We start from the raw sequence: 15,617 nt of genomic DNA, 5'->3' as shown, positions 1-15,617 counted from the left end.
ACGAACCGTCCAGAACAGGAAGATCTTCGAGAGACAAGGACAGGAAGAGGACTCGAGCTTTCCAGGGCTGGGAAGAGGGCCTGGGGTGAGGTTGCGAAGGGCCCTAGAATTGGTGATGACAGAGTTTGGGACCCATCAGAGGTGTCCCTTGAAGGGTGTCGTGAACAGCAGTGGCTTCAAGGCTGGGAGTGCAGCCGAGCAGCAGGGCGGGCACCCCAGACAGACAGACAGACTGATCACCACCACTACCAAAAAATGTTCTTTTCATGTGATGTAAATTTCACCTCAATTCAAAACCCCAAAACAGGAGGAGTTCTGATGCAGGGCAGCCGGAGGTTAGGAGCCCAGCTCTGCTCCCGCCCCACTGTTCAAGCTCAGCCTTAGTTTCCTGGTCTTTAACGAGGAAGATGGTCTGAGTGCATCGGCTGGCGGGGCAGGCAGCCAGTGCCGCTTCTGAGGGTCCTTCTCCCTTGGCGGGGGGCGGAATCTGCTGCCCCTTTGGCCTTTCCTCCCGCGCATGCTCCCGGGCCGCAGGCGGGGGCGCGGCTGACCGTGCCATTTCTAAAGGGCTGATGAATAATGCGCCCTCACCTCTGCCTCTTCTCCGTGACTCTTCCGGGGGCGGGGGCGGCCTTCTGCCCTTTTCTCTGTGCTCCCGACGCTGGGCCTGGGGACTGCGAAGAGGAAACGCGGATGTCTGTGCCTGCCTTATCTATGGCCCAGAACCTGGAGTCTTTCCTTTTTTTTAGTGCTGAGGATGGAACCCAGGGCCTCGCACGTGCTAGGCAAAGACTCCAAATAACCTAACCTTGCGGGGCGTGGTGGCGCCCGCCTGTAATCCCAGCACTCGGGAGGCTGAGGCAGCAGCCTCATACATTTCTGTTTATTTTTTGAGCAAGTTGGCCTTGAACTCACGATGTAGCCTAGGCTGGTCTCAAACTCATGGTGATCTTCCTGCTTCACTCTCCAAGGGCTGGGATTTACAGGTGGACACTGCCATGCCCGACCCCAGCCTCCCTCTGCCTTTTATAGACACTTGTCACTGGATTTACGGTCCCTGGATAATCCGGAGTGATCTGATGTTACGTCCTTAATACACCTGCAGACTCTTTGCCCTAACAAGATCACATTCGCAGATTCAGGATTTAGGAGCGGGCAGGACTCTGTGTAGGTCACTGTGGAACCCACAGACACCTCCTGGCTGCTGGGCAGGGTGCTGAGCACTTCCCATAACTTCACCGAATTCCCCACGGTCCTGTGAAGCACCTGTTTCCGCCCTCTTCCTGATGTGATCAGAGAGGCGCTGGATACCACCCGCAGTCACACAGGATTCCATCCATGCTAGGTCAGACCTCAATGTCTGATTTTATGTGAGGGACATAAGAGACTTCTGGGAGCTGGGTGTGGTGGAGCACATCAGTAAATCCCAGCACCCTGGGAAGCTGAGGCAGGAGGATCACGGGTCTGAGCCCAGCCTGGACAGTTTAGCTACTTAGCAAGACCTCCCCAAATTTAAAAATTAATTAATTAACTTTGAAAAGGGCTGAGGATATAGCTCAGTGCAAAGGTCCTGGGTTCACACCTCAGTACTGCAAAAACAAAACACCAGGCATAGTGGTACCCACCTATAATCCCAGCGCGGGGGGAGGCTGAGGCAGGATTATTACTGCAAGTTTGAGGCCAGCCTTGGTTACCTAGTGAATTCAAGGGCAGCCTGAGCGGCAGTAGAGACCCTATCTCAAAAAACAACAACAAAAAGACTTCTGGAACTAGGGTTAGGTTAGGTTATTTGGTGTTTTGTTTTATTCTGTTCTATTTTAGCCTCAGTTCCTCTCTTCAGCATCATGAGTATCCACAGCTTTTTCTTTTGGTCTTTTTGAGACAGGGTCTCACTTTGCAGTTCAGGCTGGGCTTGAGTTCACTTTGTAGCCCAGGCTGGTCTTGAACTCACAATGATCCTCCTGTCTCAGCCTCCAGAGTACTGGATTTACATGTGTGTGCCACCATGGCCGGCCAACCACAGCTTTTGAACATATTATTCATTAAGTCATTTGTGAAGTAATGAGGGGTTTAACCCAGGGACACTGTACCACTGAACCATACCCCCAACCCTGTTTATTGATTGATTGGGTTGATTATTATGTAGGCCTCCCTAGATTAGTTGCCCAGGCTGGGCTCAAACTTGTGACCCTCCTGCTTCAGCCTCCCCGAGTACTGGGGTTAAAGGTGTGGGCCACCAATGCCAGACTTTTTTATCCATTTTTCACCCATTTCTCCTTGGCCTAACACCAGAGTGAAAAACCCTGCAAACATCATTACATACCCCTACACACATACTGTAGGGTGTGTGTGTGTGTGTGTGTGTGTGTGTGTGTGTCTGTGGATGAATTCCCCAATGTGAGAGTTCTGGCTCCAAGACTTGGTTGCATTTACCATTGCAGAGATTGTCAACTTTTCCCTGCTGAGGGTTAGATCAATTCACAGTTCTTCCGGCAACAGGTCAGAGCTCTGTTTCCTTACTGCCTTACTAATGGCGCAGGTATCCAACTTTGGATATCTGCCAACATGACAGTGAGAACCATGATTTTAGAACAGAGAAAATTTGCCGTTCCCATGCCACACAACAGGTGCACACAGCTCTGAACTCAAAACAATCCTCCTGCCTCAGCCTCCTGAGTGCTGGGTTACAGGCATGTGCCACCACACCCAGCTTCTTTGGCTTTCTTAAGGAACTGTGTTGTTGATTTTTAGGAGCTTTTTACATATGAAGGACATCTGCCATCTGATTATAAAATGTATTAGAATTATCTCTTCCCAACTGGCCATTTCTCTGAATTTCATCAATAATGGTCCTATCATTTACTGAGGACCAGTACACATCTTATTTCTGTTAGGTGACTTACACACACACAGCATCTCATTTCTGCTTTATTGACACAAGCTCCCCTCCCAGCTACTGGAGAGCACAGCCCTGAAATAGAAGGGTGTTCTCCACGGTCACAGCACCCCGTCTCACACCTAACAAGCTGCTCAGTGCTCCTCAGTATTAGCTCAGGTCCTGGGTTCAGGCTGGCCTTGAGCTCACTTTGTACCCCAGGCTGGCCTCGAACTCACAACGATCCTCCTGCCTCAGCCTCCCGAGTGCTGGGATTACAGGTGTGTGCCACCACATCATGTGCAAGTTTTTGTTGTTTCTTTTGCAGTGCTGTGGATGGAATCCAGCCTGCATAACTTACCAAGACCTGTTTCAAAATATAAATCAATAAATGTAACAAGGGAGATGCTTCTTGTCTTCACTGTTAGATAGGCTGGGGACCTAAGGTTCTAGAGGTTGTTTCCCTGTCCTTTGATAGTGGTTCCTGACTGGGGCAATTTTTACCTCCAAGCTGTTGTCACAGCAGGGGTGGTGGCTGTTGCTACTGGCATCTAGCAGGTGGGGGCAGGAGGTGGTACTGAATGCACTACAACACAAAGGATGGCCCCCTCCACAAAGAAACGCTTCTCCCCAGGTGTTGCACATGCCTGTGATCCCACCACAGGGAGGCTGAGGCAGGAGGAGTGCGATGAGTTGGAGGCCAGTCTGGGTCACACAGTGAGTTCAAGATCAGACTGCACTGCAAAGTAAGACCCTGTCTCAAAAACAAACAAACAAACAAACAAACAAAAAACCCAAACTGAAACAACCTACAGTATTCTCAGTGACTGGCTTGGTGAAGAGACTAGGCCAAATGTCCTGTGTTTCATGCCACCTTCTGAATATGTCTGTTGATTCTGGATTTTGTCGTTTAACCTGTCTCCCACTCCGCATTTCCTGGAGCCAGGATGTCAGGCTGATAACTTGTTCAGAGCCCAGTTCACCTGCACAGACGCACTGGGGGAGCCAGGACTTCCTCCGTGACGTTCTCCTGCCCCTGTACTGTGATGCTGGGCCTCAACGCAACTAGTGACCTGGCCTCCCTGCCAAATCTGTTCCCTGACACCCAGAGAGCCCTTACCAGATTCCTTACCAATTCTTACCAGATCATGCCCTGATGCTCTGAGAGTCTTTTCCCCGTCATCCCTGTTGTTTTACCCTACAGGTTACAGCACCATAGACAAGTGCTGTTTGAAGATATGATTTCACTGCATTTTGCAAAGTGGCAATTTTTTTTTTTTCTTTTTGAGACAGCGTCTTATTATGTAGCCCAGGCTGGCCTCAAACTCACAGTGATCCTCCTGCCTCGGCCTCCTGAGTGCTGGGATTACAGGCATCCTTCCACATTACTTACTTGGCATTCTCCTTGGGTTGTTTGGGGAAGGCAAAACCATTCTTAAACTCTTCTTCCTACCTTCCTTCCTATGTTCCTAGTTTCTTTCCTTCCTATGTTCCTAGTTTCCTTCCTTCCTATGTTCCTAGCTTCCTTCCTTCCTGCCTTTCTTCCTTCCCTTTCCTTCCTTCTTTTGTGGTGTTGGGGAGTGAACCCAGGGCCGCATGTATGGTAGGCAAGAGCTCTACCCCTGAGCTACACTTTCAGCCCTAAATTCTTACCTTTAATTACCAGTGTCTCGCTGAGCATGACAGCGCACACCTATGATCTCATCGCTTGGGAAGCCGAAGCAGGAGGACTGGCAGAAATTTGAGGCCAGCCTGGGCTACATAGTGAGTTCAAGATCAGCCTGAACTACATAGCCAGACCCTGTCTCAGAAAACCAAAATAACTATAAGAACAATAATAATAATGCCAAGAAAGAATTGGCCGGAGCTACTTGTGATGGTATAATAAATGTATATGGACTTTAAAAGACTGTTATTGGTTGATTTTGAGATGCGTCTCACTGTGTTGCCCAGGTCTTGAACTCCTGGGCCCTAGCAATCCTCCTGCTCAGCCTTCCTGAGTAGCTAGGATTACAGGCACCATCGTGTTGGGCTGTTTAATTTTTCAAGGGAGGCCGGGGATATAGCTCAGTGGTACAAGCACCTGCCGGGCAAGCGCGAGGTCCTGAGTTCAATTCCTGGTACAAAAAAAAGATGTAACTTTTCAAGGGAGGAATAGCATACATACAACACAGAAATCTGGAAGAGTTCGGTGAATTTTTACTTCTATATCTGCATGCAACCACCACCAGGTAAAAATACAGGCTATTTCTACCTCTCCTGCTGCACTCGCTGCCATGAATTGTATTAGGAATCCTTTTTTTTTTTTTTTTTTTTTTTCCCTTTCCTATACGGAGGATTGGACCCAGGGCTCTGACACTGAGGTATATCCCCAGACACCATCCTCTGCCCCTTTTTCACGTTTTGGGACCTAGTGTTGGTAAGTTGTTAAATTGCGCAGGCTGGGTTCAAACTTGGGATCCTCCTGCCTCAGCTTCCCACAGTGCTGGGGTTATTGGCATACACCACCCACATTTGTCATTATTAGGATCTTTGGATGGAAGAAATTCTCTGCGGGGTTGGCTGTGCACACCGTGGGCCTCAGGGACTTCTGGAGGTGGGAAATGGGTGGAAGGTGACAAAAGGGCTTTGAGGTCTCCCCCAGGCCCGCACATCGAGGACCCCATGGCTGGGGCACTGCTGCTTTGCCCACCAACTAGGCTTATTCCTGGGCGTGTCAGTGTGGCAATGCTATTCATCCCTGGGGGGGCTGGCCGGGGTTGGCACTTCCAGGGAGATGGGGCTCCAAAAGAGGCTCACACCTGGGGCACTGGGAAGTCCTCAGAGGAGAGCTGGACTGCTGGGAGGGGTCTTACTCCAGGGCTGCGCGGCTGCCAGCCTCCACTTAGCCGTCTGTCAAGTGAGATGCTCCGTCGGGTGGGCTGCAGGCCCGCTACAGAATCATCCAGCTACTTCGACCCCTCCGATCTCACCTTTAACCACATGTCCTCCCCACTGCCCCCCCTTGGGCATGGCCTCTGCCCTTCCCTCCCCGCTGGCAAAGCATCCCCTGTCCCCAGCCTGTATGCACCAATTTTTTTCTTTTTGCGGCACTGGGGATTGAACCCAGGGGTGCTCTACCACTGAACCACACCCCCAGAACATTGTACTTTTGATTGTGAGACAGGGTCACACTAAATTGCCTAGGCTGGCCTCAAACTTGAGATCTTCCTGCCTCAGCCTCCTGAGTAGCTGGTATTATAGGCCTGCACCACTGTGCCTAGCAGGATTGATATTATTGATTAATGTCACTGTTTGCTTATTGTGTTTCTTTTACTAGGTCAAGAAGGGAAAGGACTTGTCTATTTTCCTCACTTTTAACAACTCAGGGACTTGCACCAAGGAACTGGAATGTTGCTTGACTTAGGAAATGGAAGCTCAAAGAGCTGGAGCCATTTTCTTGATGTCACATAGAGCTGGACTTAGAGACTTCAAAGTTTTTGTTTGTTTGTTTAAACGGTTTTTCTTTTGTAATGGGGTTCTTGCTATGTAGCCCAGGCTGGCCTTGAACTCACTGTGATCCTCCTGCCTCAGGCTCCTGAATGTTGGGGTTACAGGAATGCCCCACCATGCCCTAAGGTACAAAATTTAAAATGATACTAAAGATACATGATGATCAACACGTTTCATCAAAGATAAGTGTCTGGGGCCAGGAGTGTGATATATTTCCACGGTAGAACAAATGTGTGATCCCCTGGGTTCAATATCCAGCAACAACAAAAAGATTTAAAATATGTATTTATTATTTTATTTTTGGTAAGGGGATTAAACTCACTACCTTGTGCATACTTACCAAGTGCTCTTTGTTATTATTACTTTTTGAGACAGAGTCTCACCTTAGTTCAGGGTGGCCTTGAACTCACTATGTAGGCCAGGCTGGCCTCAAACTCACAGGGATCCTCCTGCCTCAGCCTCCCGAGTGCTGGGATGATAGGTGAGTGCCCTCACACCTGGCTTCTTTAATATTTTATTTTGAGACAGGGTCTCTCTAGCTTGCCCATGCTGGCCTCAAACTTTCAATCTTCTTGCCTCGGCCTTCCAAGTAGCTGAGACTACTAGGAGTGCAGGACCACACCTAGCCTAAAATACATATATATTTAAAAATAAACCCAGCCAGGTGTGATGGTGCATACTTGTAATCCCAGCACTCAGGAGGCTGAGGCAGGAGAACTGCTGTGGGTTTGAGGCCAGCCTGGAATACAAAGTGAACTCAAGGCCAGCCTAAAACCCCATCTCAAAAGCAGAAGACACCAAAACAACCCGCAAAAAAACAAACTTCAAGCTAGATTTATGGGCGCGTGCCTGTAATCTCAGCCATTCTGGGAGGCTGAGCCAGGAGGATGGCAAGTTTAAATCCATCCCGGGCAATTTAGCAGTTTTGCAAGCCTGCCTCAAAATAAAGTATAGAAAAAGGGCTGGGGATGTAGCTTGGTGCAAAGGCCCCAAGTTCAATCACCAGTACCACACACAAGCCAAAAAAAAAAAAAAAAAAAAAGTGTATTTATAAAGGTATACAACACGAAGTTATAAAATACACATGTATAGTAAAATAGTTACTACAGAGAAGCCAATTAACATATTCATCATTTCACATAGTTACTCATCTTCTCTCCCTGTTGTAAGGGCAACTATAATCTACTCATTTAGAAAAATCATGAATACAAAAAAAAAAAAAAAATTAAAATATTTAAAGAAGGAAAAAAAACGAAGAGCTCTGACCTGCGCTAGTCGGACTCACCGCGCCCTACTCCCAGGGCTGCAGGATCCTGTCTTTATTTATTTGTGATATTTTGTTCATGTTTTATTTTTTCCTCATTAATTCTGACATTTTGAAGATATTGTATTAGAATATTTATCCTGAGGACTGTTCCTGCGCTCAAGAAGCTCGTCCGAGTCTGCGCTCAGCCCCGCTGCGTGCGGCGAGTCCGCTGGGGAAACTGAGGCACCGAGAGGCGCCAGGCGCTGACCTTTGCTTATCGCTACGGAGGTATCGGTGATCGCGACCCTCGGAGACCTTTCGAGCATAGCAGCCGCGGCGCAAGGAGACAGCTGACCTTTCCGGCCAGACGGCGGGGAAGACTGGGGCTCAAACTCATCTCACCGCCCCTCCTAGGGCGCTGGGTGGTGGGAGTGTGCCCATGACGTCATAGAACACACGCACCACTGACGTCACAGAGGAGCCCGTGTCTTCACATTCCTCCCGTGATGTCACTGCGAGAGGCCCACTGAGGGAGGGAGAAAGTCTAGAGATCTCTCCTTTCTCGCCTTTTTATTTGGTAAGTCATTTAAAGTACGTGGGAGCTGACTACAATTCCCAGAAGGCCTTGCATACAGCGCATGCGCATCGCCTCCTGCCAGAGAGCGCCACTAATCTTTGGGTTAGACTGACGTCTTTTTAGTCGAACCAACCGGCTAGTTTTACAGCCGCAAACCAATCCTGCACGCACAAATCCCTCCCCTTTATTATTAGCCCGCTGTTTCCCTGCGGTACTGACGGGCTCCGCTGCCTTTAAGAGTCCAGTTTCTTATGATGGACATTTCTATTGATGAATTAGAGCGCCGGGAAATCAAAAGGCTGTTGAAAAGCGTGTGTAGGGACCAATAGTATACCGGAAGGGCTTGGCGCCGTCCAATCAGCTCCCCCAGCACCGCCAATCACCTGAGCCCCGCCCCCTACACGTGACGTAAGTAGGGTGGGTAGCAACAGTTGCCCCGGTGAGGGAAACGGAGGCGCCATAGCCACGGTAGTCGTGGCGACCAAGCAACCCGGCAACGCGAGTCAACAACAACAACCGCCCGACCGACCCCCACCCCCACCCCCCCGGCTTGGCCCGGGGACCCTGGCGCGTTCCGTCCCCCTCCCCACATCGCCATTGAGGCCTCCGAAAAGCCGTTCCGCGGACAGAAGCGGGGAGAAGTCGAGGTAACCGAGGCAGCCCGGGCGGCTGACGGGACCGGGGTAGTCGGTGGAGTCCGAGCGGCGGGTGTCGCTATAATCCCAGTCGAGGGGGAAGGGGCGGGCGGTCAAAATGGCGGCGGCGACTGTCGGGACCGTGGGGGAGGGGTCCGAGGCCCGGCGGGGCGACACCACCCGCCCCCCAGTCCCGCGGCCCGTCCCCCGTAAGGGGCGGGCGCTCGCAGGCCGGCGGCGAGTGGAGGTCCGCGGGCCGGGGCGGGGGGCTTTTATATATCGAGAGGCGCGAAGGGGCGGGCCCGGGGAGGCTGGGCCAATGGGAGCAAGAGGAGCACGGGGCGGGACCAAGGTGGTGGGCGGGGCGTCACCCCCTCCAGCCGCCCTCGGGAGCCGGGTGGGGCCGCAGCACCGGGCTGTCCCTGTAGCTGTCGAAGGCTTCCTGTACCTGCCGCGCGACCTTTCAGAAACCCCTAGTTGTCCCCAGGATTCAGCGCGTGGACCAGCGCGTACCACGTTGGAGGCCTCAGTTTTCCACTCTGTAAAATGGGGAGAATCGTTGCTGTTCCCCCCTCCTCGCTTTTCTACATTTCTAGGACTGTCGATTCCGTCCAGGGATTTTGCTAGGGCTTCCTTCTTTATCTCCTGCCTCTGAAAGTGGTTTGATAGATTAAGTCTTAGCTCTGCCCTCCGTTGCTACACCTGTCTTCTTTCCTCTGGGAGGAGACAGATGGGCCGACCAAGTTTCACGGGAAACTGGGGCAGCGGCCGACTCGCCTTTCTTTAGTCCGGAGGAATTAGTTTGTAGAAATCGAAGTCCATGGCAGGGAGCGGGGATCGTAGGAGACAGACTTAGAGGAACTGAAACTTGATTGCTTTTCTCTCTGTGCGGCTTCTTCCTGGTGTGAAGGGCTTGTTCTTCCACTATGGGCTTTTCCTAGCTGTTGGGCCCACTAAGGTCTCCCCTTCTGGCAGTGAGAAGCAGGTGGCCCCTGAGGAAGTTTCACAGATTCCTTAAACCACTGCTGTTGGCCAGGCACATGTTTTTGTGTCAGGTTCCTATGAACAAGGTCACGTGTGGTGAGGAGGTACCAGGCTCCAGAGCCACGTGGCTGGACCCAGTGCCACCCTCGGGGGAAGGGGAAGCTGTCCACATTTGTCAGCAGAGAATTTTTGCAACTGCTTTCTTGGGCGACACAACACGATCTGCCAGCTTAGAGAAGTCTTTTGTTGTTTTTAAGCTACCAGCCAGGGCAGGCCGGCTCTGCTTGTTCTGTCTGGTTTTGAGCTTGATATTGCTGTACAAACTGCAGCCCACCTCTTTTAAATCAGTTAATAAACCCCAAGGAAAAGGATTGGTTCATGCTCCCCCTAACAAGAATTTGAGATCAGGCTGATAGGTGGTTGGGAGCTTGCCATGTACCAGGCACTCTTAGAAGAAAAGAGACCGGACTCCTTCAATTTTTTTTTTTTCTTTTTCTTTTTGAGACAGGGTCTTGCTATGCGGTTCAGGCTGGCCTTGAGCTCACTTTGTAGCCCAGGCTGGTCTCAAACTCAACAGCGATCTTCCTGCCTCAGCCTCTCGAGTGCTGGGATTACAAGCATGCGCCACCATGCCCAGCTCCTTCAAAAAAATGTTTTTAGCTCCTTCAAAATTAAAAGAGATGGAGATTGAGTTTCAGTAAGAATCTATAAAAGTTAATCCCAGCACTCAGGAGGCTGGGGCAGGAGAATCATTGTGAGTTTGAGACCAGCTTGGGCTACAAAGTGAGCTCAAGGCCAGCTTGAACTGCATAGCAGGACCCTGTCTCAAAAAGACACAAAAAAAATCTATAAAAGTTACACTGAGCGTGATGGTGTATACCTGTAATCCCAGCACTGGGGAGGCTGAGGTAGGAGGATCACCATGGGTTTGAGGCCAGGGTGGGCTACCTAGTGAGTTTAAGACCAACCTGGACTACCCAGAGAGACCCTGTCTCAAAAAACTAAAAAAAAAAAAAAAAGTTGCTCTTACTAGGCAGGCTATGATCAGAAATGGATGGTACTAATTATCTGGTCTTGTTGACTGCATCAGCCTCCTCTCCCCACCAATAATTTTTATAGGTGAAAGGCCCAAGCCCAGAGGGTCATTTGACCAGGGAGGGGACACTGGCTTGGTTTACTGTTCTTGAGTAATCAGTTGTTTTCCAGCTGTGTGCTTTTGGGTGAGTTACTGAACTTCTCAGGACCTGTTCAGTCTCATCTCAGCGAGGAGCAGGAGTCATTTTAATCTCATATTGCTGCGCCGTGGATCCTGTAAAATAATGAGTGTGGAGCACGGAACACATAGTAATCGCTCAAACCATTTTAGCCTCCGCTGTCATTATAATGCTAGTCACTTCCTGCCCAGCCCTCAGAATTAACCGTTTGTCTTTATTTTTATCGTTTTGAATTGAAGGAGAGCCCAGTAGTTTCAAAGGTTACCCGGCTTGCTGGGCTTCAGGGCTGATGACAGGGATCCAGGAAGCTGGACACTAGGACTTTAGCTTATCTCTGTTTTTGTTTGTTTGTTTGTTTGTTTGTTTTTGAGCTGAGGGTCTCTAGTTTAGGTTGGCCTTGAACTATGTAGCCCAGGCTGGCCTCAAGCTCGCAGCAATCCTCCTGCCTCAGCCTGTGTACCACCATGGCTGGAAGGACTCCAGCCCCTGGGGAACAGTGTCAGCTCTCCTCGCTGCTGGCTGGCCTTCCTCTGGCTTTGGGAGGGGAGCCAGGAAGAAGACCTCTCCCCGGTCTCAAGATGGACTCAGCTTCAGCCTTGTGTTTTCCAGAAGGCGCCCGCTGTGGGAGACGCTGGTCTGAGAAGGGGGTCTCTGAAGGCACGTTCTCCCCTTCCTCTGTCACTTACCCAGGGTGGGGCAGGGAACGGCAGCCAGACCCTTCCAGGACCACAGCCTTTGCAAAGCAGCTGTGCGTTATCCCAGCACTTGGGAGGCTGAGGCAGGAGAATCACAGTGAGCTGGAGGCCAGCCTGGGCTACATAGCGAATTCAAGGCTGTCTCAAAAAACAAAACCGAAAGAAAAGAGAGCAGCTACACAATGCACACCGTCTTTCTGGCCTAGGGAGGTTTCTGCACCTGGCACCCAGGCTCACAAGGCACCCCGAGTGGTGTCACCCTCTTGGCAGCATATGTTTGCTCCAGCTGGAGCAGTAACTTTCTCGCAGTGTTGCCAAGCTGCCCTTGGACACCCACAGTCCCGTGTTCCCCACCAGCACATCCATACACATTAGGCTGCAAATAAGAGTTGAACTCCAGGACAGAGGGCCGAGGAGGGGGTCAGTGGTGAGCGCTCACCCAGCCGAGCGAGGTCCCGGGTTCCATCCCCAGCAGTGGGGAAAAAAACCCCAAAAGAGTGTCGTCCCTAGTGTGTGGCCGGCAGCAGAAGTTGGGGTGGAGGACAGACGTGACAGGCCAGGTCTCTGCCCTTGTGAAGCTTACTGTTCTGACTGGGGAAGGAAGAGTAGGTGTCAGTAAGAGAATAAACAAACAGGGAAATACACTGCGGAGAAGAAAATCAAACTGGACGGTGTTCCTGCAGAGGGGTGGGGGCTGAGACCAGGATACCGTGCGCCAGCGGAGACCCAAGCAGTAAGAAGGAGCCGCAGAGCAGGGTGGGGCTGGCAGGTGAGGAGAAGCAGACGTGCAAAGGTCATGAGGCAGGAGGGGCCAGGGACATCCTGGGCCTTGGGGTCATGAGAAGGAGGCCGGGTTTTCTTGCTCTCTGGGATGGGAGCTCTGTTATCTCTGAGCCAAGGTGTGACACCAGGCACAGGGGCTTCAGGAACCATGGTGCTCTGACAGCTGTGTGGACGGATGCAGAGAGAAGCACCCGGCCACAGAGTTGTAGTTTAGAGGAACAAGTGATGAATCTTATGAACTAATCAGAAACATTTACGTTTAGTGAACCCATTCTACAGATGAGAAGAGTAAGTTGTTTCCCCATTTCCCTAGGAGGCCCTGACCATGATATGAACCTTTTGGTTATAGAACCTGGTGTCTATGACAAGTCAGCTAAGTATAGCCCCTTGCCAGTTTTTTTATAGCTCTGACCTAAGAATGACTTTTATATCTATAAATGATTGGAAAGCTGGTCATGGTAGCACATGCTCATCATCCCAGCACTGGGGAGGCTGACGTAGGAGAATCTCTGTGAGTTTGAGGATAGCTTGGGCTACATAGTAAGTTCAAGGCCAGCCTGGACTATACAGTGAGACCCTGTCTCAAAAAACAAAACCAAAAAAAAATGGAAAAGATCAAAAGGATATTTCGTGACATGAATCATATCTCAGGACATGTGAAAATTATATGGAGCTCAAATCTCAGTGTCTGGAAAGAAAGTTGTTCTTTTGTTTTTTGTTTTTTCTTTTATCTTTTTGAGACAGGCTCTTGCTATGCAGTTCAGGCTGGCCTTAAGCTCACTTTGTAGCCCAGGTTGGTCTCGAACTCGCAATGATCCTCCTGCCTCAGCCTCCCGAGTGCTGGGATTACAGGCTTGTGCCAGCATGGCGGCTGTGGAAAGAAAGTTTTATCAGCCTGCCCATTTGTTTACATCTTGTCTGTGCATTCTTTTACACCACACAGCAGAGTTGAGCACGTACAACAGACGTGGTCTGCCCCCTACCCGAGACATACTCGTGTACAGCGCTTTATGTCTGTCTGCCAGCCTCGATCTGCAGCCATCGGTTTAAACCTTCTCTGGAAACCAGCTGTTGGCTGTGGAGTTAGGTGCAGCCATTAGGGCTTTTCTTGGCAGATTCATTGCCAGGGAACAAGTTATCCAGCAGTTCTCTTGTCCTGTGTGCTCTGTGCTCAGGTACCTGGGCCTCCAGGTTTGCTGTGCTTAGGAGGAGACGACACCAGCCCGGGTGGAGCTTTTAAAGTCCTTTCCTTAGTCAGGTGTGGTGGTGCACACCTGTCATCCCTGCACTTTGGGAGGCTGAGGCAGAAGGCTGATAAATTCAAGCGCAGCCTAGGAAACTTAGCAACTTAGTGAGACCCTACCTCAAAATTTTAAAAAAGAGGCTGGGGATGTAGCTCAGTGTTGGAGACCCTGGGTTCAGTCCACAGCACTGCAAAAAGAAAGGAAGGAAGGAAGGAAGGAAGAGGAAAAGAAAAGAAAAAGAAAAATTAAAAAAAGGAAGGAAGGAGAGGCCCTTTTCTTGCAGGAGGGGGCCAGCTTTCCTAGGGCTGAGAAGGCCAGGACCAGCTTCTCTTGGACAGTGGCCCTAGAACCTATCTGGGGATTATAGGGGACTTTCACAAATTTGGATTCCCCTTCTGTGCCTCCTGAGAGCTGCCTGCCTTGGTTTACCCCCCAGGCACATCCAGTGTGCCATGTTCCTGGCCAACACTGTCCCCTTGAGATCCCATGGAGCCCCTCAGCCACCAGCAGCCCCCACCCCACAGCCGGCCCAGTGAGGCCCTCCCCAAAAGCCACGCTGCCAGGAGGAGGCTGCGTTCAAGTCACACCTCAGCCCATCCAGGGCTGGGTTCCCGCTGCCTCGCTGACCTCTCTTGAGTTTGGCGTCAGAGGGCAGAGCCCTGGACCCTGGAGAGGAAGGAACAAGGAGATGGGATGGACAGGGGAGCTCAGCGCGGCCCTGGATTCCCCCTGGGCTGCCTGCTGCTCCCCAGCCAGTGCCCTTCCTGGGCGCTTGGGAGGGGTGTGAGCTTGGGGGTGGCTCTGGGGTCTCCGCACGCACGGGCAGCACAGGGAAGTGCTGTGTGCTGATGGAGAGGGGTAGACGGGCACCACGCCTGGCACCCCAGGTCAGGCTGGGGACCAAGAACGGGCATCCAGGGTTCTGGTCCCATGCATGGTCCCTCCCACCTGGAGGCACCCAGCCCCGGGCTCCGGGCTCCGGGCTCCGGGCTCCTGGCTCCTGGTTTGTCCTCTTCCCCCTTGGAAACCCGTCCTGGGTCACCCTGGGCTGGGGGGCCGCCTGCTGTCATGCGTAGCACACAGGTGCCAAGGGTCAGCTGCCAGCCTCTGGGGCACAAGTGGCCCGGGGTGGTGGGCAGCTGCAGGCAGTGTGCTCAGCCTCAGTACCTCCAAAGGTGCAGGGCTGCAGCGTCTGTCACCGGTTCATCCCGCTGTCCCCTGAACGTCCAGAGCTGGGATGGGCTTGTTGGTACAGAGCCCCCACACCATTCGCACCCCCCCCAGTGAGATGGAGACAAGAAGAGAAGACCAGCGCCCCAAGAGAAGGGGAGCTCAGCCCAGGAAAGGGGCAGCCTGGCCTTTGGGTCTGACCTGGGAGACCTGTGCCATTTGTCCCTGGGGGAGGACCCAGAGCCACCACCGGGTTGTCCCAAGGTCCCGGGCTCAGGATGCATGACCTCGGGGCTGTGGGGGTCCCCCAAGTACCAGGGGCAGGAAGGAGGGAGTGGAGGAGCCCCGCCTCTGTCTGTGCCTCTGTCCCCCGCAGTAACAGGTCACCTCTATCTGGCCACCGACCTTGGGATTTAATTAAGTTAGTGACAAACCCAAATGCGTCTCCAGGGAGCCGGGAGCTGTCCCTGCCTTCCTCTGCCTGTAGATTAATTCTTGTTTTTCCTTTTTTTGTTTTTGTTTTTCTCCTTTCTTCTCCCCCCCTCCCCTTTTTTTCTTCCCAAGGAAGAGAAGAAAAAAAGCCTTATTTATTATCATTTTCCCCACCGTTGGCATGGCAACCCAGGCGTATGTCACTGAGCTACAGGCAGCCCCGCAAGCATCACAGCCACCGCAGGCCCCACCCCAGCCGCCACCCCCGCC

General features: G+C 51.7%; 1 protein-coding gene across 1 annotated transcript in view; it reads left to right on the top strand.

Annotated features, from left to right (window-relative positions):
• The first annotated feature begins 8,644 nt into the window (after positions 1-8,644).
• Positions 8,645-15,617, top strand: part of Rfx1 (regulatory factor X, 1 (influences HLA class II expression)) — a 27,784-nt gene continuing 20,811 nt past the window's right edge. The window contains exons 1-2 of the mRNA XM_005381077.2: positions 8,645-8,837; positions 15,480-15,617. Coding sequence (XP_005381134.1) covers positions 15,529-15,617 — 89 coding nt within the window. The 5' untranslated portion in view covers positions 8,645-8,837; positions 15,480-15,528. The remainder of the gene's footprint in view (positions 8,838-15,479) is intronic.

This window comes from Chinchilla lanigera, unplaced genomic scaffold (assembly GCF_000276665.1).
Source record: "Chinchilla lanigera isolate Chin_1 unplaced genomic scaffold, ChiLan1.0 scaffold00014, whole genome shotgun sequence".
NCBI lineage: Eukaryota > Metazoa > Chordata > Mammalia > Rodentia > Chinchillidae > Chinchilla > Chinchilla lanigera.
This window is presented reverse-complemented; position numbering and strand designations above follow the sequence as displayed.